Raw genomic sequence first — 23,154 nt, 5'->3', positions numbered from 1 at the left:
CTCAGATGAAATATAAGAAATGCAATTCAAAACAATATACTTCACCTATCAAGATGACCATTTTTTAAAAATATGTACTCAATGTTAGGGAAGATAAAATGGAATGGACACTCACTGGTGGGACATAAATTATTACTCTCTTTCTTAAAAGCAATCTAACAATAAATATGAAAATCCCTTTGACCAAATAATTCTACGTCTTAGAAACTATATTAAGAAATAAATCTAAATGTAAAGATTTATGTACAAAGATGTTCAATGCACTGTTATAATATATATTTTTAAACTGGCAATTAATTGCTCAACAGTGACTGATGAAGTAAATTTGGATTCATCTACCTTTATGCACAGTCATTAAAACATGTTAATGATATAAGAAATTGCTTATGACAAACTATAAAACACTAACTATATTTGATCCCAGTAATGTTAAGATAAATATATATATATAATATAAAGTACTAGAAAGAAATATGCCAAAATGCTAATACTATAGTGAGTGGTTCTATGGTATACTGGATTGGAGTGAGAGAAAAGTGATTGCTATTTTCTTTTTCTTATTCTTCTACTAGTGTCCTGGTGCACGAATTCGTGCACGTTGAAAGGAAATTAATTAGAAAATGGCCAGTGGGGCGGGACTGCGCGAGACGGGCTGGACATGCCCTGGAGCCAACCTCCCACAGTCTCTTCCCAGCCGGCCACATCTGGGGTGGCACCGTGGCTTGAAGGGCATGTGCAGAGTGAGCGGGGTCCCTCTGCCTGGCCTGCAGGGATTGGGTCAAAACCGGCTCTCAGACATCCCTTAAGGGGTCCCAGAGTGCAAGAGGGCATTCTGCAAAGTTGCTGTCATACAGGGTGTGGAACACAAATGCAAGCGTGTAGTAAACCAGATTCAGGGCCAATAGTGCCCCAGCAATAACATAACCCACGGCCAAAGGTGAAATCACACAGCCCCACAAGGAATCGGGTTCCCTCCTCTCTGGTTTCGGGTGTGTCACCTGAGAACCGCTGCTGCCAAGTCACTGCAGCTCAGCAGCTCCTGCATTGAGCATCTGCCCCGATGGTCAGTGTGTGTCATAGTGACCCATCAAACGAGCAGAGGAACACTTTGCATATTAGCCTTTTATAGATATTTTCAATTTTTCCACAATGGGCATGCATCACATCCATCATTTTATTATTTAAAATATAATTAATTTAGCCTGGCCTGTGTGGTTTGGTGGTTGAGCGTCTATCCATACCAGTTCAATTCCTGGTCAAGGCACATGCCCGAGTTTCAGGCTCAATCCCCAGTGAGGGGCGTGCAGGGGACAGCCAATCAATGATGTTTCTCTCTCATCGATGTTTCTGTCTCTCTATACCTCTCCCTTCCTCTCTCTCTAACATGGAATATTCAGAGTATTATTCCCCAAAATAAACCCAGTATCAGATCTAACTTTCATAAATTTATCTAAATACTATTACATAAGCAGAATTCCCTTTTATTTTTTTATTTTTTAAAATATATTTTATTGATTTCTTACAGAGAGGAAGGGAGAGGGATAGAGAGTCAGAAACATCGATGAGAGAGAAACATCGACCAGCTGCCTCCTGCACACCCCCTACTGGGGATGTGCCTGCAACCACGGTACATGCCCTTGACCGGAATCGAACCTGGGACCTTTCAGTCCGCAGGCCGACGCTCTATCTACTGAGCCAAATCGGCTAGGGCCAGAATTCCCCTTTAATTGCTTTAAAAGTACTTCTACCAAACTACAGAGGTGCTACTTCCCTATTGCTAATATCTTTAAGACTATGTAAATAAGTCCAGATTAATCCATTACATTCTAAATTTATATACTTCAATTCTGTTTTTGTAAAATTTATTTTTAATTATAGTTGACATTAAAAATATAAATATATTTTTAATTATAGTTTATTTTTAATTATAGTTAAAGCTAATATTATATTAGCTTTAGGTACATAACATAGTGAGATTCAACTGTTATATACTTTATGAAGGGATCACCATAGTATGTCTAGTAATCACTGGTCAGTACACTAGTTAATACAGTATCATTAACTATAGTCCCTATATTGTACATTACATCCCACTGACTTATTTTTTTAAAATATATTTTTATTGATTTCAGAGAGGAAGGGTGAGGGAGAGAGAGAAACATCAACAGTGAGAGAGAATAACCAATCGGCTGCTTCCTGCACACCCCCCTACTGGGGATCGAGCCCACAACCCTGGCAGAATTGAACCATGTGCCCTGACCCAGAATTGAACCATGACCTCCTGTTTCATAGGTCAATGCTCAACCACTGAGCAATACTGGTCGGGCCAGGCCCCTGACTTATTTTACAACTATAAGTTTGTATATTATTTCTGGTTAATCTTCAACCAGGAATATTTTTCGGAGATATTTTTCCACTGATTTTTAGGGAGAGTAGATGAGAGAGGGAAAGACAGAGAGAAACATCAATGTGAGAGAAACACATCGATTGGTGGCCTCCTGCTCAAGCCCTGATCAGTACCCGGTTCAGAGAGGAGCCTGCAACCAAGGTATGTGCCCTTGACGGGAATCGAACCTGGCACCCTTTGGTCCACAGGCCAACGCTCTATCCACTGAGCCAAACCAGCTAGGGCAAAGTTTATACATTCTTTTCTTCCCAATCATATTCTCTTGTAACATTCTAGATTATATTCACACATGCCATGTCTTCACAGCTGCCCATCTCTAAACCTTCAGACTTATTTCAATAAAAGTATATTAGATGTCATATATAGATTACTTCAAACATAAGTACGGGAACAAAAAAAAACAATTTTATCGCCCAAATAGACAAAAATTAAAAATCTAGGAAAACAAACATGAAGATTTAGAAAATACCTGCACTGAATTCTAAACTATATCAGTGAAAAACTATGTAAAAATATGGATGCACATAAACAATAACCAGAAGGGATGATGTAAAAATGAGAGTAAGAAACAAACTCATAGATACAGAGGACAAACTGATGGCTGCCAGATAGGTGAGGCATTATGATATAAGCAAAAAAGGTGAAAGGAATTAAGTATAAGTTGCTAATTATAAAATTAGTCACAAGGATATAATGTACAGCATAGGGGATATAGCCAGTAATCCTATCCTATATAATAAAGATGTAATATGCAAATGGTCGTTACCTAACAACGGACCGCGTAACGACTGGATCATGGATCAGCAGGAGGGTGGGGCAGTGAGCTACAAGCAGGGGGCAGAGAGCTACAGGAGGGGGCAGGGCAGCAAGCTATGGGGGGGGGGGCAGTGGGCAGAGAGCTATAGGAGGGTGGCAGCAAGCTACTGGCGCATTGATTGGTGCTTAGGGCTACTAGTAATGTAATAACTGCATGGTGACAGACAGTTACTAAACTTGTGGTGATCACTTCATAAGGGATATGAATGTCTAATCACTATGTTGTACACCTGAAAGCAATATAATATTGCTTGTAAACTATAATTAAAATAATTAAAAATTTTAAGAAATGAAAGTAACTGATAAATCTGGATTTTAATTTCCATAATTGTTATTATAATTTTTTAAAAAAATGACTTTAAGTGGTACAGCAAACACTAATTTTAATAATTAACAATAATTTCTAAAAGTATATGAGTACACTGAAAAATGGACATTTTATAAAATAAGCATTATTCAACACAAAAGCAATATGCTAACTGACATCTTAATTCTGGTATAGGTTCAAGTAAAAAGTTGGAGTTTAGTAAAAACTATAAACAATGCAAACAGGCAATATGCTAAGAAAGAAAAATAAGATGTACTAATCTACCCTGTACATAGTTCTTTGCTTGTACCTTTGTCCTTCTTGAAATCCAGTGCATCTTGTTTATCTGTGACAATTTCCTTCATGTTAACAACACTTCGGTGGATTAGCTGCCGAAGGATTTTGATCTCACGAATGGCTGTGATTGGGAAGCCTTCTTTCTCATTGTCTAGTCTCACCTTCTTCAGGGCCACTAGCTCTCCTGTCACAATAAATTCAAATTATTATAGTATCAACTAGTATTTTTTTGGCTACCATCAAGTCAATATATGCCCTTGCTCTGAAAGACTGACTTAATGCCTATTTTAATGCTTTTATATCTTAAAAAACAAGTCCCTAAGTTCCCTTTCTTATCTTTGATTTCTTTAAGACTTGAATTTTTACAAATTCCATAATCAGTCAGGCTTAAGCATTTTGGTTATTAAAATACACCAATAATTCAACTACATTATTTTATCTTCAAGGACTAAGCCCCTTATCAAACAAAGAGCAATGTACACATTTTATTTTTACCCTCTCTTAAATTCCAAGCAAGCTTATTATAAAACATTTACAAAAGACAACGAAAAAGAGGAGGGTTTTTAAAGTGTAATAATTATACTATTCTTTTGGAAAATTTTAGTCTATTAAGTAACTTTTAGAGACCAAATTAAAACCCAAACTTACTTTTGATAAGTCCACTTAAGACATTAGTATTGCTAACTTTTTAACCTGACATCTAAATTTCGTGGCAATATTTACCTGTGTCTTTGTCCTTGGCTTTATATACTTGGCCATAGGTTCCCTCTCCAATAATCCCAATAATGTCAAACTTGTCCACACAGCGTTTCCCCCAATCACTTTCTGTCTGTCTTCTTTCTCCATAACGAGGACAACAAATTCTAAAAATGGCAAAACAAAAAGTTGTTTTTTAAAATTAAGTCTACTAAAAAAAAAAAATTCTTTTATGATTTCTCTAACTCCCGAGTCTTCTATGAATTTCTTTATTAAAAAGACAGGAATTAAATAATATGAAATAAATAGTTTAAGCCGTCTCTCACGATGGCTAAAACACAGATTTTTTTTTTACTTCAGGAAGACACAAGATAAAGTAGATTTGCTGCTTAGTTTCTGACCTCTATTAAGTATTTGCTTACTCACCTATAGAATGGGAAAAGAATCCCTACATCATAGGGTTACAATAAAAATAGAAAACTTTGGCAATAATAAGTACTCAAGAAAAGTAACTTTTTTTTAAGAGAGGAATGCTATCAATCAGAAGATCAAACCCAGATTCTACTACATTTATGGTGTGGCAATTTATGTGATTAAAGAAAATACATCCCATATCTATTAATTTCATTAGTATGTACATAGCTTACACACTCTGAGTATAAGGGCTTTTTTTTTTCCTTCAATACTCTAAATATTATGAACTCAAAAGATACAATGGGATCAATGTTCGTGATATATTTGGATTGGGGAAATTATTGCTTTTCTAACAAAAATAACAACAGCTACGTATCTGTGAATGTAGATGAATGTGTCTCCTAAGTAGTAGGTTTTTATCCATTAAAATAAAATAATAGATATACATTAGGCTCCATCTTTTATGATCCTACTAGTGTGGGTTGTAGAAGAAAGTGTGAGATTTAAGCTCCAAAGTTCTTCACTGTAAAAAAGCTGTACTTAAGGTAGGTCCCTACAAAAACTCACTTTGGTCTCTTTTTATATGGTTGCTGAGGTGGTGTGATTGCCTTTGGTTCTGGAGAGTCAGGTGGAGATGGATCCCCACCAGGGAGTTCTGGAGGGAGAGGGAGGTCCGTGAGTAAGTGACGTGGCCTTTGTTCCTTCTCTTTCTTTACAGGTTTTGAAGGCAGAGTTTCTTTTGGACTAAACAATAAATAAAGAAGAGAAGAAAAGATCACAATTACTTAAAGGATATGCAAATAAAACGATCAAGATTATAATGTCTGGCTATTAAAAGATTATAAAGATTTTACTTTTAAAGGAAAAAATCCATAATACAAAGTCAGAAAAAGGAGTTTATCAAAGTTAAAAAGACTTGGATTTTACAAAAAGAAATCTATAATATATTAAAGAAATAATAGCCCTGGCCGGTGTGGCTCAGTTGGTTGAGTATCTTCCTGTGCAACAAAAAGGTCCCTGGGCCCTTAGCTGGTTTGGCACAGTGGATAGAGAGTGGGCTTGTGGACTGAAGAGTCTCAGATTTGATTCCGGTCAAGGGCACATGCCAGGGTTTCGGGGTCAATCCCCAGTAAGGGACATGTAGGAGGCAATGATTCTCTCTCTCCCTCTCCCTTCCTCTCTGAAATAAAAAAATATATATATTTAAAAAAATAAAAGTATATTTTAAAATAAATTTAAAAAAAAGAAAGATCACTGGTCCAATTCCTGGTCAGGACACATGCCCAGGTTGTGGTGAGTATGGGAGGCAATCAACCAATGTTTCTATCTAAAAATCAATAAAAATATATTTAAAAAAATGAAGAAATAATAAAAATTTTTGAATATTATTTGTAGGTCCTTTAACAAACTCTTCCTTTAATATCCTTCCCAAGATTCTATTTAGGTGGTTTTTTTTAAAGATTTTTAAATTGATTTTTATAGAAAGTAGAAGGGAGAGGGAGAGTGGAATAGAAACATTGATGAGAGGGAAACATCAATCAGCTGCTTCCTGCATGCCCCCACCGGAATCAGGCCTGTAACCCAGGCATATGCCCTGACTGGGAATCGAACCAGCAATCTCTTGGTGCATGGGGCAACACTCAAACACTGAGCCACATAGGCCAGATTCTATTTGGACTTTTACTGAGATGAAATAAAATGCAGAAAGTAATCATCTTAAATTTGCAAAATTCACTACAACTCATGGCATCATCAAACCTACTCTATATTTTAACCAGCAAAGATTTAAACAACAAATGAAAGCTCAACAATGTAACATTACGGTATTGTTAAAGATGTGGAGAGAACTTGGACAAAGGGAATAGTATTTTAGAACTCGGAAAAAGAAATAAAGCTAAGCTGGAAATCAAAACTAGTGAAAAGTATACTGACTTATTCTATTGGTTTGGAAGCAAAAGGCAACCATATCTGACCTGCCAAGATGGATAAATAAACCTCAAACTAAAAAATCTAAGGAGAAGTCCAAGCAACTATTATAGAATCATTAAAAGCAGGTGAAGCAGATCTCTCATGATAATCAACAAGTTATAGTCAGTGGGGGGAAAAGGATGGCTTTTCTGGAATAGATTGGAAATCTCAGTTTTGAGATCCAAATTTTAACTATATCAATTTAATTTAAGTAGGTGAAGGATTTTGTGCCATGCATGTCCTCAGAAAAGACAGTGCAGTATATTAATTCATTCCTACAAATAAAACCATGTTAGATAGTAAGCCTTTTCTATTCCATCACAGTATTAGAAGGTTGAAAATGATCTGAGAATCGTAACCACAGTAGGAGCCTCCTCCACTTTTTTTGAAAAGGGGTTATAAAAAACCATATTCTCCTTTTTCTTTTTAAAGCAGATTGTAACTTGAGCATTACATTTCCAATTCAAAACTTGATCTGAATTACTTTTGAACAGCTTTACAACATGCTTAGACAGGCTTATAATTTTGCTATTCTAAGCAATACTTTTCTTTGGTAAACAAGCCCTATAGATAGTTACTCCTATAAACTGGTTCAGTTTAACATACTAATTTCTAAAGGCCAGGTAGGTACAAGCAGTTGATAACTACAGGGAACGGAAGTCTTAAAAGCAGATCTTAGAAGATGAAACATATTCTTTCATGAATATGTTTCATAAAGACTAACTCTACCCTTGCAATGTACCTTTTTGAAGCATACTGCTGCCCTTTGTGTATGAAACAATCTCAAAAGCTACTTCCTCCTACCAATTTTCATCATTTTAAGCTCTTGTCAATCAGACAGAATAGAATCTAGATTAGTTTACAAAATGATCATCTGAGCTTTCTGTTAAATTACTGATAGAGATAACTTATGACATTACAATTTGCATGATTTTTCTACCCTGGGAACAAAGCATATTACCAGAAAACTCTCAAGTCAGGATACAATATACATTCTTAAAATTTCCCCAATTTTCAAGATATTCAGGAAAAGAAAATTCCTCACTTCTCAACCAATGTCAGATATTGTTTTGTATTCCTGAGAAACTATTTTTAAATTTTTATTTTTCAATTACAGTTTACATTCAATATTATTTTGTATTAATTTCAGGTGTACAGCAGAGTGGTTAGCAAAATGTTCTTTGTAAATTTCAACTACTCATGATTCAGAAATACATTAGTTCTTGGTTCTGCTTCACCAGAATCAAAGTATCTGAATTCTATCATCATTATTTCATGTAAGTTCAGTCTGTTTTATAGTTAGGTTTTGTTTTCATCCAAGGTTTACTTTATGGATTCAAATATAATTTGCTACTGTGAAAATGTACATTGCTTCTGGAAAAAAAACCCACATTAGTAGCATGTTTTTTTCAAGAAAGAATGAGTGTTTGACAGGATGTGTACATCCTACTAATTCAGGACATACATGTTGAATATGGATCAAATACTACTTCAACAAATTCCAACCCGCCCCCCCCCCCCCCCAAACCACAAATTCCAATGTTCAAAAAAACCTTGGAATGATGGCCCATAAAATTGCAATGCTTAACATTATGGTCTTTAGCCTTTAGTGTAGGGCACTCAGCAAAATATAGCTCTATATAGTTCTGAGGACATACAGATGTCGAGATGTTCTAACATAGGGAAGCAGACATTGACTCTTAAGTCATTATTTAAAAATCCAGTACCAAGAAATACTGAACTACCTTAATATCAGTACTTCCTAGTTCCCCATTTATACCTATAGACAACTCACATATGGTGAGTAGATTGAATAATACTCACGTATAATAATTTTTTTTAAACCTCACCAGAGGATTATTTTTTCCATCACTTTTCTGTTTTTAGAGAGAGTGTGGAAGGAGAAAGAGAGAAAACATCAATGTGAAAGAGACATATCGATTGGTTGCGTCCTCCATGCACCCCAACCAAGGCTGGGGGATCAAACCTGCAACCGAGGTACGGGCCCTTGACCAGGAGTCAAACCCACAACCACTCAATGCACAGGCCAATGCTTTAACCACTGAGAACACTGGCCAGAGTTCATGTATAAAAGTTATCAAGCCAAAACCGGTTTGGCTCAGTGGATAGAGCGTCGGCCTGCGGACTGAAAGGTCCCAGGTTCGATTCCAGTCAAGGGCATGTACCTGGGTTGCGGGCACATCCCCAGCAGGAGATATGCAGGAGGCAGCTGATCGATTTTCTCTCCCATCGATGTTTCTAACTCTCTCTCTCTCTCTCTCTCTCTCTCTCTCTCCCTTCCTCTCTGTAAAAAATCAATAAAATATATTTAAAAAATAAATAAATAAAAATAAAAGTTGTCAAGATCCAGGAATGCCTGAAGTTTAAGAGTATCTCTTTATTGTTTAAAGTATTAAATAAGTCTCCTTTTTCCCCCACTGGCCTCTCCCCAGCCGCCCCCACTCCCCAAGAGTCTCTTGAAATTTATAATGAGATTTAATCTGTATAATGTAAACACCTCTAATAAGAAGTATTTATTGTTAAAAAAGAAAGTATAATTCCTTTTGAACTATTTAAAAAGAAAATTTCTTCATAATGTTAAAAATTCAGTAGCATAAACTTTAAATATGATAATTTATCCTCTTCCACTTAAAGCAGATTATTTAAAAAGCGATTTATTCTTACAAACTTCAATTAAAAATTCGAGTTGAGCTCTGGTTGGGTAGCTCAGCTGGTTAGAGCATTGTCCTGAAACGCCAAGGTTGCAGGTTCGAACCCTGGTCAGGAATCAACCACTGAATGAATCAATAGGTGGAACAAATCAGTCTCTGTCTCTCTGTCCCTGTCTCTGTCTCTGTCTCTCTCTCTCTCTCTATCTCACACACACACACACACACACACACACACAAACAATTCTTGTGTGATACATTAAAAACTGGAAAGAGCACAGCCAGTGTCGCTCAGTGGTTGAGCGTTGACCTAGTCATGGTTCAATTCCCAGTCAGGGCACATGCCTAGATTATGAGCTTGATCCCCAGTGTGAAGCATACAGGAAGCAGTCAACCAATGAGTCTATTATCACTGATGGTTCTATCTCTCTCTCCCTCTCCCTTCCTCTCTGAAATAATAAAAAAATATTATTTTTAAAAAATTAAAACTAAGCATTCTATTAGCAAAATCCTAAATCAAATGTGAATGCTCATACAGATCCCTTCTTTTTCTCTAAGAGCTCAATACTTTAAATAAACAGCCATTAAGAATAGTGTAGGCCAGCCAGTGTAGCTCAATGATTGAGCGTTGACCCATGAACCAGGAGATCATGGTCTGTTTCCCGGTCTGGGCACATGCCCAGATTGTGGGCCCAATCCCCAGTGTGGGGCATGCTGGAGGCAGCCGATCAATGATTCTCTCTCATCGTTGATGTTTCTATCTCTCTCCCTCTGCCTTCCTCTCTGTAATCAATAAATATATGTTTTTAAAAAAGAATAGTGTAGAGTCTACAGAAGTCTAATAAACTCCAAATAAACCAGGCTACCAAAAAAAAAAAAAAAAGAAAAGAAAAAGATTTATAAACCCTATATGGTTAACTGAAAGTTTCATACAGATGATCTCTTTCAAAGTAAGAGATCCTCATGAACTATGTTCATGAAGAAAATACTATATTGAAGTGGGTGTTTGGCAGTTTTTGTTTTCTTTTTGTTTTTTTATATCTTCACCTGAGTACATTCTTAAGAGAGAGGAAGGGGAGAAGAGAGGAAGAGCGAGAAATCGATGTGAGAGAGAAGCATCAATTGGTTGCTTTCCCTATGTGCCCTGACCCAACCTCCAACCAGACTGGGGATCAATCCCGCAACCCAGGCACGTGCCCTGACAGGATATCAAACTGGCAACCTTTCGGTGCACAGGACAACACTCAACCACCTGAGCCACTCCAGCCAGGCAGCCTTTGTTTATTGGAACCAAGAAATATAAACCATGAATCAGAAAGGCTTTTGCAATACCATTAATTAAATTCCTGCATTTGATACCTGGGTTAATATACTCCTGCGCAATCTATATGCTTGAAAGTTTCATTCCTTTTCCAAATTTTAACTAAAAGAAGTCAAATCCTCTAATACAAGCTTTATGTCATCCATGTGCCAAATGATTTAACTACATGCCCAGTGTCATTTCACACAGACTCTGACTCCTTCAGCAGTTTTACTTATTCATTCACATAACCAATATTTACTGACTGCATTCTGTGTTCCTTGTTTAAAGCACTGCAGGCAATAAAAAGCTGTATATTATATTCTTAACATTTAAGCTGCTGCAATTTCACATAAGATAAGAATACAAGTGAGGTCCATATGCAACTTTTAGATTTCTTCCTAAAAAGTATTCTTAAATAAAAATTATTTTTCATGTGAAAAATAGATATAAATGGCACATGGATAGAGAGTATATATACATATGAACAAATTGATATTGAAAAAAATCTTCATTTCCATTTTTGTCCCTTTAATAATTTGCTTAAAAGTGAAAAACTGGTAATAACCATACATTTTAAAATAATTACATTGAACTATGAAATAAAGTATCGTTACACTTTCAGAATCAGAATTGATCTATAACAAAAATAGTTTGCTCACTTCATCCTCTCTCATACACATTCTTAAAGATAGCCACACATACTTACATAAGCACTGTATGGTCTTACTTTACCCTTCATCTCTAATCTGAAATATAGAAACCCCTATGTGCCATCTATCAACATTATTCCACCTGAAAACGTGCACTCCACATGACCCATGGTAGGTTGATTCAATAATTATTTGGCTAGCTAAATAAAATTTCAAAATAAAGATTCTTAGCCACACTGATATTGCTCTAACCACTACATAAAACTATATTTAAATGTGGTTCTAGCCATAACTGGTTTGGCTCAGTGGATAGAGCGTCGGCCTGCAGACTGAAGGGTCCCAGGTTCGATTCTGGTCAGAGGCATATACCTTGGTTGCGGGCACATCCCCAGTACGGAGTGTGCAGGGGGCAGCTGAATTGATGTTTCTCTCTCATCAATGTTTCTAACTCTCTATCCTTCTCCCTTCCTCTCTGTAAAAAAATCAATAAAATATATATTTTTTAAAAATGTGGTTCTTGTGGGTATGATAATGGCCTACGGTCCCTTTGGATGACGTTAAACTGACTATGTTCCTTTTCCAACAAAAACTGTAAAAACATATAGCTTTTGTATCTGTAAGTATTTCTACACAAATTTCAGGCTCTGTTACTTGTCTTTGTAGTTCTCAGTATGTGGCAGAATTCATAAATACCTATTAATATTAGAAAAGAATGTGGAATTTTTCTTTAAAATCAGATTTACTACCATTCTTTTAAAAAGTTTTAGAGAGCCCTAACTGGTTTGGCTCAGTGGATGGAGCGTCGGTCTGTGGACTCAAGGGTCCTGGGTTCGATTCCGGTCTAGGGCATGTACCTTGGTTGCGGGCACATCCCCAGTGGGGAGCGTGCAGGAGGCGGCTGATTGATGTTTCTCTCTCATCGATATTTCTAGCTCTCTGCCCCTCTCCCTTCTCTCTGTAAAAAAATCAATAGAATATATTAAAAAAAAAAAAGTTTTAGAGGGAGGGTTTTTCCCCCATTTATTGCACTTGCACCTTCCTAAAAGGTACAGAGGGTAGTCTGGAAAAATATAGATCTAAATGGCTGAAATATATCACTGTTCAAATTACCTATGTCACCTGGAAAGTAATAAAGGGTTGAGAATTGGTATAGGATGCAAGATCAGTGGTACTTATTTTTGTGCTTACAATGAAAAATTGGTGCAGTAAACTAAACTTATATCCTAGAGAACAAAAGGGAATCTCAGTAAAAAAGGGTAACATAGCCCTAACTGGTTTGGCTCAGTGTATAGAGTGTCGACTTGAGCACTGAAAGGTCCCAGGTTCGATTCCGGTCAAGAGCATGTACCTTGGTTGCAGGCACATCCCCAGTAGGAGGTGTGCAGGAGGCAGCTGGTCTATGTTTCTCTTTCATCGATGTTTCTAACTCTATCCCCCTCCCTTCCTCTCTGTAAAAAAAAAATCAATAATATATATATATTTTTAAAAACAAAACAGTAACATAAATACTGTCATGGTATATGTCATTGCTAAATTGTGTTTGGTGGCAATTGCCTAGCTAGTTCTGTCAAGAAATTAAAAATATTTCCTAATGTCTTCTATAAAATTAGACTTATGCTTCATAATCATTTAATCAATTCTCAATACTCAGAGAACTTATTAAAATTAGTTTTTCTCATCATCCCATTGTGAATCGTATTCTAAATAATAAAGATTCTACATACTGTTTTCCTGCTTCTTATAGAATAACTGTTTTTTGTGTGTTTTTTAAAGCAGAACCTTTTGAAATAAATAAACCTGGCTTATTTTTCTCCTGGACCAGGAAGAAAAAACAAAACAAAACAAAACAAAATAAAAGCCATAAGACATTTTAGGGACCACTGAGGATACTCAATATTACTACTACTACTATTACTACTACTACTACTACTACTACTACTACTACTACTAGAGGCTCAGTGCACGAATTCGTGCACGGGTGGGGTCCCTAGGCCTGGCTGGCGATCGAGGCCTATGGGGGGGTCAGCCAGCTGGGGGGAGGGACCATGAGAGGTTGGTGCCACCCCCTATGGGGCTACTGTGGGGGGGCCGGCCTGCGGGGGGGCGGGGGGTTGATTGTGGGAGTGCCCTGACCTCGAGGGGGCAGTTCCTGCATTGAGCGTCTGCCCCCTGGTGGTCAGTGCACGTCATAGCGACTGGCCGACCGGTTGTAATGGTCGCTTAGGCTTTTACATATATAGGTTATTATTTATACTATGTTGTTGTTGTTATTAGAGACATATTAAAGTACTCAGAAGTATCAAATATCTGCAGTTAAAGCAAATGTGACTGCCAAAACCGGTTTGGCTCAGTGGATAGAGCGTCGGCTTGCGGACTGAAAGGTCCCAGGTTCAATTCCGGTCAAGGGCATGTACCTGGGTTGCGGGCACATCCCTGGTGGGAGATGTGCAGGAGGCAGCTGATCGATGTCTCTCTCATCGATGTTTCTAGCTCTCTATCTCTCTCCCTTCATCTCTGTAAAAAATCAATAAAATATATTAAAAAAAAAAAAAAAAAAAGCAAATGTGACTGAAAGTTAACCACTGGTGGATCTAGGTCAGTGGTTCTCAACCTGTGGGTCGCGACCCCTTTGGCGGTCGAACGACCCTTTCACAGGGGTCGCCTAAGACTATCCTGCATATCAGATATTTACATTACGATTCAAAATAGTAGCAACATTACAGTTATGAAGTAGCAACGAAAATCATTTTATGGTTGGGGTCACAACATGAGGAACTGTATTTAAAGGGCCAGAAGGTTGAGAACCACTGATCTAGGTGAAGAGTATAAGGGTGTTAATTGTATCATTTAAAAAAATTTTCTATAGCTACTAAAATTTTCAACACAAAGGTTTGAAAAGAAAATGCTATTGATTTTTTAAAATTTGAATCCAAAGTAGCCTTATCAATAAATAGACTCATGAGAAAAAGGGTTACTGGGCCTCAAATTGTAATTCTTCCTAAGTATCATCATAAATAAGGACTTTTCCACTGAAAACTGAACATCAAAGGCATTTCCTATTCATAAAAACATTCTAAATAGCCATGCATTAGAGCAGTTTTAACAAAGTTTGAGAAAAATGTATTACACTTAGATCAAGAGGTTAAGTTTTCTCAGTTAACTATGGGACTTACCTATCCATGTCATCTTCTCCAAGTAGTAAGGGTGGAAGGGGCAGAGGAGGCAACGTTGAAGTTTTTAGGTGTGGAATAGCAGCTGTTACAGACACTTGAGTCTTCATAGAAACCTGTACAGAGGGCTGAGAATTTGCCTGAGAGGACAGAGTAGACGTCCTTGAGTGGGCAGAAGGGGGTAAAGTTGAAGGACTAGAAGCAGGAACCTGACTAAATGCTGGCTGGGGAGGAGGCAGAGGTGGTTGCTGTGGAATAGCTGGTAGTGGAGGCAAAGGTGGCAAAGGGGGGGTTTGAGGTGGAGGGGTAGTGGTTGGGAGAGGAGGTGGAGGAGAAGTAACTGTGGGGAGAGGTGGGAGGGTCTCGTTTTCTGTTGTCTCTGTCTCCTTTGGAGTAACAATCTCCTCCTTCAATGCCATGGGTTTAGTGTCTCTTGATCCCTGTACTTTCAAATCTTTAAGAACAGGATGCTTTTCAGAGTTCTCATCCACCTTTACTTTCCCTGTATCTAAAGAATTTTTGGCTTCTATGTTTAGATGTGTTACATTCACTAGTTCAGTATCTGGGGCAGATTTTTCCAATTTTAAAACTCTGGGTAACTTTTTAGCCTCCAAACCTGAATCCTTAGCTTCTACTGAACTGTTCTCTTTTCTAGTCAAAATAATAGGTGAACCCTTGGATTCCTTTCCATCCATTTTTGCTGCTGCTGCAGCAGCTGCTCTTTCCTTCTTTTTCCTACTGAGTTCAGCTCCCAAGCTGGAGTTCAATGGAAGTCGGACAGGTGAGATACTGGAATGTCGACTACGTGACCCGGATCTCTTCTTTTTACTATGAGAAGATGAATGTCTTGAATATGCAGGACTTCTACTTCTAGACTTCATGGACTTCCTAATGGAAAAAGAAAAAGACAGTTCAATGGATAGGCTATAACAAAATAAAGGAAAATAGATCAGTTAAACTATGGAGAACTATAACTTAAAAAAAAACACTTTAAGTTAGCAATCTCAAAATAGTTGTCAAACAATAATAAATCAACATTGGTTCATTAATTGGTTTAATTGTAACAAATGTATCATACTAATATAAGATGTTAATGGGGAAACTGGGTTTCAGGACATATAAGAACTCTGCACTATCTTCACAATTTTTCTGTAAATCTAAAACTATTCTAAAAAAAGTTTAATAGGAACTAAATCCTGTATGACAATACATTTCTATCATACAACACTAAAAATTATTTAACCAAAGGAAGATCGATATTTTTTCCCCATGTTAGGAAATACCAATATTCACAATGTTTACTTTTAGAATTTTGGTTTAAATTTCTGATAAAGTGAAAACATGATTTAAAAAGTCACACTTTATACCAAAGGGGGGTATATCAATCAAGAAATTAAAAGTAACAAGCATGCTTCACCAAAATATAAAATTTTTTAAACGTTTTTATTTATTTTAGAGAGGAAGAGAGAGGGGGAGAGAGATAAAAACATAGATGAGAGAGAATCATCAACACTGATTGGCTGCCTCCTGCATGCCCCATGCTGGGGATCGAGCCTGTATCCCAGGTATGTGCCCTGACCAGGAACAGAACTGGTGGCCTATTGGTGCATGGGTCGATGACGCTCAATAATTGAGCCACATCAGCCAGGCCCAAAATCTAAGGGTTTTTTTTGTTTTTTTGTGTGTTTTTTTTTAAAATACATTTTTATTGATTTTTTACAGAGAGGAAGGGAGAGGGATAGAGAGCTAGAAACATCAATCAGCTGCCTCCTGCACACCCCCTACTGGGGATGTGCCTGAAACCAAGGTACATGCCCTTGACCAGATCCGAACCTGGGACCCTTCAGTCCACAGGCCGATGCTCTATCCACTGAGCCAAACCGGTTAGGGCCAAAATCTAAGTTTTTAACTAGAGAACTACTTAATTGACAGATCCCAGGAAAAAATTTTTGTTCCTTGTATCCTCAATTTATAATTAAGTTGTGCCTAAACAAACCCCCAAGATGCAAGAACTGTCTTACCAAAATAATTTATTAAAAGTTCTCAAAACCATAATGGCTTCTGGTACTTTTCAAATATAAAATAATTTCTAATCAACTTTTTAGGAACTCATAAAGCGAGGTATTATTGCACTTTCATTTTATTTTTATTATTAAGAAAGGGTCGGGAAAGTAAAACTTTAGAATCTATGAGGCAGATTATTCTAAATTGAAACCCAACCCTCATTCTTTCCTCTTTTAAAAAAATGTTTTTATTGCTTTCAGAGAGGAAGAGAGAGGGAGAGAGAGCTAGAACATCAAGGATGAGCCCTAACCGGTTTGGCTCAGTGCATAGAGCGTCAGCCTGTGGACTGAAAGGTCCCAGGTTCGATTCCGGTCAAGGACATGTACCTTGGTTGTGGGCACATCCCCAGTAGGAGGTGTGCAGGAGGCAGCTGATCGATGTTTCTCTCTGATCGATGTTTCTAACTCTCTATCCCTCTCCCTTCCTCTCTGTAAAAAATCAATAAAATATATTAAAAAAAAAAAAAAAGGAACATCAAGGATGAGAGATTCTTGATCAGCTGCCTCCTGATCCAGCCCACAACCCAGGCATGTGACCTGACGGGGAATCCAACTGTGACCTCCTGGTTCATAGGTTGAATGCTTAACCACTGAGCCATGCTGGCTGCACTCTTTTTGCTTTATTTATATTTTTATTGATTTCAGAGAGGATGGCAGAGGGAGAGAGAGATAGAAACATCAATGATGAGAATCACCAATCGGCCGCCTCCTACATGCACCCCACTGGGGATCGAGCCGGCAACCCAGACACATGCCCCTGACCGGAATCAAACCCAGGGTCCACAAGCCAATGCTCTATCCACTGAGTCAAACCAGTGAGGGCCCTTTTGCTTTTTGAAAAACCCTAATGTGCTTAGGCTTCAAGGTGTGTGAGTGTGTATGGGGGAAATTAGCACTAAAATGTAATTAGACAAAATATAATTTGCTCAGCAGTGTAAAACAAATTGTTCCCATTCCAGATCTTCAGTACCTCCCTTTATCTTTGATCACTGGTAAGACTGACATGAATCAAACATTCCAAAACAAATAGCATATATGTGTAGTGAAAATAACTCACATGGTGTTAGCCATGATTTTCTTATACCTATACTGCTCTTTGGAAATTTGCCCCCAAAACTTAGTTAAAATATAAAGTCATTATTAGAATCAAAGTACCCAAAACAACAACATATGTATGTATGTATGTATGTATGTATGTATGTAAACTACCGAGAGTAGTTAAGTGGATTTATCAAATACCCACTTATCCTTACGCAAATACTTCACTTGTAAAAAACTGGCTGAAACAAGAGGTTTTCTCAGTTTGAATTATAGCTGGTATAAAATTAACACCTCTATCCCAAGAAAAACTTCTAAAATCCCAAACACTAAGTAATGTCAGAGACCACGCTATACAAAGCATTGTTTCTATAATCTTTCAGCATGACTAAATCTTTCTAAGGAACTTTGCTTTAAAAGCCCTTGAATTTCTGAATAGAAGCCTACTGTTAATGGGACATTTGGATGGCCATATACTTAAGGTATTTTTTCTGATATACATGTTGTATTTGAGATCCAGACCCAGTCTTCAAGGAAAAAAAAGGGGGGAGAGACAGGCCCTGCCAGCATGGTTCAGTGGTGGAGCTTCAACATGTGAACCAGGAGGTCACGGATGGATTTCCAGTCAGGTCACATGCCCAGGTTGTGGGCTGAATCCCCAGTGGGAGGCAGCCAATCAATGAATCTCTCTCATCATTGATGTTTCTGTCTCTCCCTCTCCCTTCCTCTCAGAAATCAATAAAAATATTTTTAAAGGGGGGAGGCAGCAAATAGGTAAAGTCAGATAATAAAAAAAAATTGTCTTCAAAACTAAATATACTTTTCCCTTGAATTAAGTTAGGTTCCATCCATCTGAAATGAAATTGCTACTATTCATCACTACTAATTTGGTAAATACAAAGACCTTGCATTTCTGCCAATGCATTTTGTCTTTTAAAACAACGCTGCTTGTTTAATTTTGACTCTCTCCCAAGGAAAAAACACAGAGAATACCATAGAACGATCTGTATGTTCCTTTACTCTGACTCTAAGAAAGTTTTATACTTACTGTTTGGAATTCCAACAAATGAGGAAAAATATACAATGCACAATTCAAACATATGATGCTCTCTACAAACCAACTAAAAATGTGCATTTGACTCTAAGGTTATAATGAGGTACTTTTATTTATTTCCTATACTATCATAATGTGTCTCCAATTCTTTCTTGATTTATTTTAACCATTTCTGCACTAGTTCCAATTAACTGAGAAGAAATCTTAAGATATGAATCCAAAAGGAATCACTGCAAAGCCACAGTTCTTACTGAAACTCATTTTAGTGTTTTAGCCCTAATGCACTTCTGCATTCCCAAACCCCACAATAAAAATTCTCAGAACAGCTTTATTAAACTACTCCCTCAAGAAAACAAGTATTTGGTTACTGTCTGTGGAATAGCCACTTTCTGTGTACTGCTTCACTAATAAACTCTTTCACTTAAACAAAAGAAAAACTCTGAAAATATTTCATTTCTTAGTGTTCCTTAAAAAACTAAACTTTCAAATGGTACACTTAAGATGTCCACTTCCCTGTATATAAATTTTACTCCTCATTAGCTTATGACCTCTAGCTAATGATACACAGCCTAAATAGTTTATAGTGAAGTATACTGATGTCAGCAATTTACTTTAAATCAAAACAAAAGGTGAATCGATGGACAGATATAAAATATATAGCAAATATTAATTGTAGAATGTAGGTGGTATATGTATGGGTCCTTACTACAATTCTTTAAACTTTCTGTTTTTGAAAAATTATTATGAAATGGAGTGAAAAACTAAGGAACTTTGAACCTTGACAACTAGGAACTCGGCAGGCTTGATCAATTCAAACTAGTTTATGAATAATTATAAATGTAAGTTGACAAAAATTACTCACATTGACATATAAAAGATATGCATGGGTTTTTTCAAGTTAGAGTAATTTCTCTATAAGTATTCAACAACATTTTCCTTACTCATATAATTTACTGACTGGCTTCAGGTTCCAGGCACTGTACTATGCACTTCATATTTACTAATTTAATCCTCACAACAGCTCTAGAAGTTGGTCGTTATTATTCCCATTTTACACAAGAAAAAACTTGGGCATGGAGAAATTATTTGCCAAAGGACACACAGCAAGATTAGGATCCCACTCAGGTATAACTCCAAAGCCCATGTTCTGCTTTTGTGGACAAAGGTGAGTCCACAAAGAGAGAGGTACAATTTCATCATCTACGAACAAGAACACTCTAACAATTAAATTTCATGCCGAAACCGGTTTGGCTCAGTGGATAGAGCGTCGGCCTGCAGACTGAAAGGTCCCAGGTTCGATTCCGGTCAAGGGCATGTACCTGGGTTGCGGGCACATCCCCAGTGGGAGATGTGCAGGAGGCAGCTGATCGATGTTTCTCTCTCATCGATGTTTCTAACTCTCTATCTCTCTCCCTTCCTCTCTGTAAAAAAATCAATAAAATACATATTTAAAAAAATAAATAAATAAACAAAAATAAATTTCAAACTAACGTCTTTCTTGCAAAAGTAACACAGTAAAGCACTATTACCATTTTTTTCAGAAACATTTTTAAAATTGCCAGTGGTCACAGAATACAGCAAATCTTAATAGGTCAATGGTGGTGCTATAAAGAAAATCAAATTATTATTGGAACCAATTTCTGGAAAATAGGCTCTACCATCAAAAGGAAAAAGCACGAATCAGCTGAATTTCCACTAGAAATATCTGTGAAAAGACAGGAGCCTTTTGTAAGTTACCAAAACATTGTCTACTAGGAAATAAGTAAATTTAACAAGTTTGAAGACAGTGGGCAGAACAAATGGTAGATGACCTAGGCCCTAGGGCTAGGGGGTATGGGCTTTCTCCAGAGGGCAGTGGCAGCTCTGCAGGGGTTGCAGTTGAAAAGCAACTTGCTCTAATTTGTTGTCTTACATCACCATGGGAACAGGAGGGGCTGGACTGGAAGTGGGGGAGGCCCGAGGCAGGAGGCAGGAGTCTCCCACTGAGGCCAAACTCTAAAGCCCAAAGCCTAGTACCCAAATGGGTAATTCACTAGGGCTAGGGAGCTTCAAGATAATTCAAATGAAAATCTGTAATTTTTTACATCTCTAATCAGGTTCAATGAGGTCTCAAGCACTAATACCAATGTGATTTTTAAAAAATTTAAAACAAAGGAACAGAAAAAAACAGGTAAGCTTTGGAAAGCAGTATCAACTCCATGCATAATTTTTCTTACACAGGAGCTTACAGCTGAAGACCCTGTCACTGGAAGTACCTACCTTTAGCAGTTTTAGGCATGTAACTCTCCACTTTTCAAATTCTGGGTTAAGAGGAGACCAGATTCACTCGAGTGACTAGCCAACAGTAAAGTGTTCTAGTCAATGAATAATGGGAACATCAACCTAACATTACTAATTGCCAGTTTCTCATAACCCACCCTAAGAAAGAAAGGACTGTTAGACAAACAGCTCACCTGGGGAGCGGACTCCGACTCAGAGACCGTTTGCTGGTGAAAGGGCTGCTGGATCGCCGTCGACCATAGGGACTGGGTGATCTCCCACTGTAAGAGCCACTCCTTTCATAGCTTGAGGAACGTCTCCGGCTATAGGGACTCACAGATCTCTGTCGTCTACTGTAGGGACTGGGTGACCGGGTGCTGGACTGGTAGGCCGAAGGCTCCTTGTAAGGTGGACTAATAGACTGCCTTCTTGAGGTGCTTCCAGGACTCTTCTTGTACGAGTCATAATTGCTGGAGGTGTGAGATCTTGGAGGACTAAGATCATAATCTTGGCCATAAGAAGCTCCTGAGGGGCTATCATCTTGCTTAGGGCTGTCAGACCATTTCCTGTGGGGACTCCTGGATCTCCGTTTGGGGCTGTCCACTGTCTTGTAACTTTTGGGTGTTTCCCTTTTCCGATGACTTTTACTCCGGTCTTTGTGCCCAGACTTCAATTCACGTTCTTTTCGAGTCTTCTCCTTGTGGAGTTTGGATGACCTGGACTCCTTGTTGCTGCTGCTTTTTGAGATCTGTGCCTTCCCATAGTCATCATTCTCCTCATTTGAACGCTTTGAACTTCCTGATATCCGGTCCTTCATTGATCCCGACTTACTGGAAACTTCCTGTTTCTTTTCTTTTTCTGTCTGTTTACTTTTTAGTAAGTCCCGGGAACGTCTGTGCTGGTGGTGACGATGTCTGTGCAAGCGGTCACTCCGATCAGTTCCACGACGTTCATCATTCTCCCTCCTATCTAATTTGAAGGCCATGTCGTCAGAGAAGGTATCTGAATCAGAGCTGATGTCATCATACTCCACCAAAGGTTTGATAACTGTCCCCAAAGGTGCTGCTTCGGGGGTCACCAAACCCATGTCTTTGGAGTGCTTGGACTTGTGCCGCTTGTGCTTCGCCGCCAAGCGGTGACGCTCTCTGCTGTTGGAGCTGCCACCTCCCGATGACGGCTGCAAAGTTCCAGAAGCTCCTCCGCTCCCGTCCTTCTTGCCCCCATGTCTCTCTGGATTGGGCATCCCCTTTCCCCTGGCTTCAACAGGGGGGAAAGTTCCCCAGCACTCCAAAAAGTAACCCCCACCCTCCCCCCAATCCCAACCCCACGCCTACCACAGCACCCCTAGTAGGGGGTGGGGAGGGAAGGGACCGCGGCGCAGGCCCCTCCTCCCTCCCGACTCCTCGGCACCCTCCTACATGAGGTAGGGGTGAAGGAGCCAGGGAAGAAACGAGAGTTCCTCAGCAGTGGGGTTGCGAGACAACGAGCAGCCGCTCAAGTCCGTTTGCCCTCCTCCCCACGCGGCGCCAATCCTCAGGCACAGGGGCCGGCGAGGTCGAGGAAGTCGGAAGCCGACGGCCCAGGGCTGCGGGGCCGACTCCGGCTCGGGAGCCCAATGAGGACCGCACGGGCCTTTCCCCTACCCGGTAGCCGGACTCGGAGTGGCTTCCTGTCGCTCAGGTCCCGCGGCCTAGGTGCCTCACACACCCTTTGTCCCTCGCTCCGGAGGGAGTTCCTTTTCTTGCCTCCGCCTCACCTCAGTACCTCACACACTCAATCGCTCCCTCACAGACTCAATCCCACACTAGGTTAAACCGAAACGGCACTCGGAGGAGGGGGAGGGGGCAAGCCCAGGAAATATCGCGAGAATACTAAGCTCGCGGTATTTCGTGCTTTCCCTTTACTTCTTTCTACTGCTTGATCAAACAACGCGAGAACAGGCCCCAAGCACAAACGCGATCTTCCATATTCTCGCGATAAACTCTTCGTTTCCCCATTTGATCTAAGCTTTATGCAAACGGAGGTAGGAGAATTTTTTTATTC

At 38.7% G+C, this 23,154-nt stretch overlaps 1 protein-coding gene across 4 annotated transcripts in view; it reads right to left on the bottom strand.

Moving 5' to 3' along the window:
* CDK12 (cyclin dependent kinase 12) overlaps window positions 1–22,945 on the bottom strand; it is a 79,355-nt gene extending 56,410 nt beyond the window's left edge. For all 4 annotated transcript variants that reach the window (XM_081109942.1, XM_081109941.1, XM_081109940.1 and 1 more), the window contains exons 1-5: window positions 21,306–22,945; window positions 14,701–15,585; window positions 5,505–5,681; window positions 4,551–4,690; window positions 3,841–4,011 (exon numbers count right to left, since the gene is read on the bottom strand). In XM_081109942.1, the coding sequence (XP_080966068.1) occupies window positions 3,841–4,011; window positions 4,551–4,690; window positions 5,505–5,681; window positions 14,701–15,585; window positions 21,306–22,354 (2,422 nt within the window). In that variant the 5' untranslated portion in view covers window positions 22,355–22,945. The remainder of the gene's footprint in view (window positions 1–3,840; window positions 4,012–4,550; window positions 4,691–5,504; window positions 5,682–14,700; window positions 15,586–21,305) is intronic.
* Window positions 22,946–23,154: the final 209 nt, after the last annotated feature.

Source organism: Myotis nattereri (assembly GCF_964212035.1).
Source record: "Myotis nattereri genome assembly, chromosome: 16".
Taxonomy (NCBI): Eukaryota; Metazoa; Chordata; class Mammalia; order Chiroptera; family Vespertilionidae; genus Myotis; species Myotis nattereri.
Note: the sequence above shows the minus strand (reverse complement) of the source record. Positions and strands in the feature narration are given on the sequence as shown.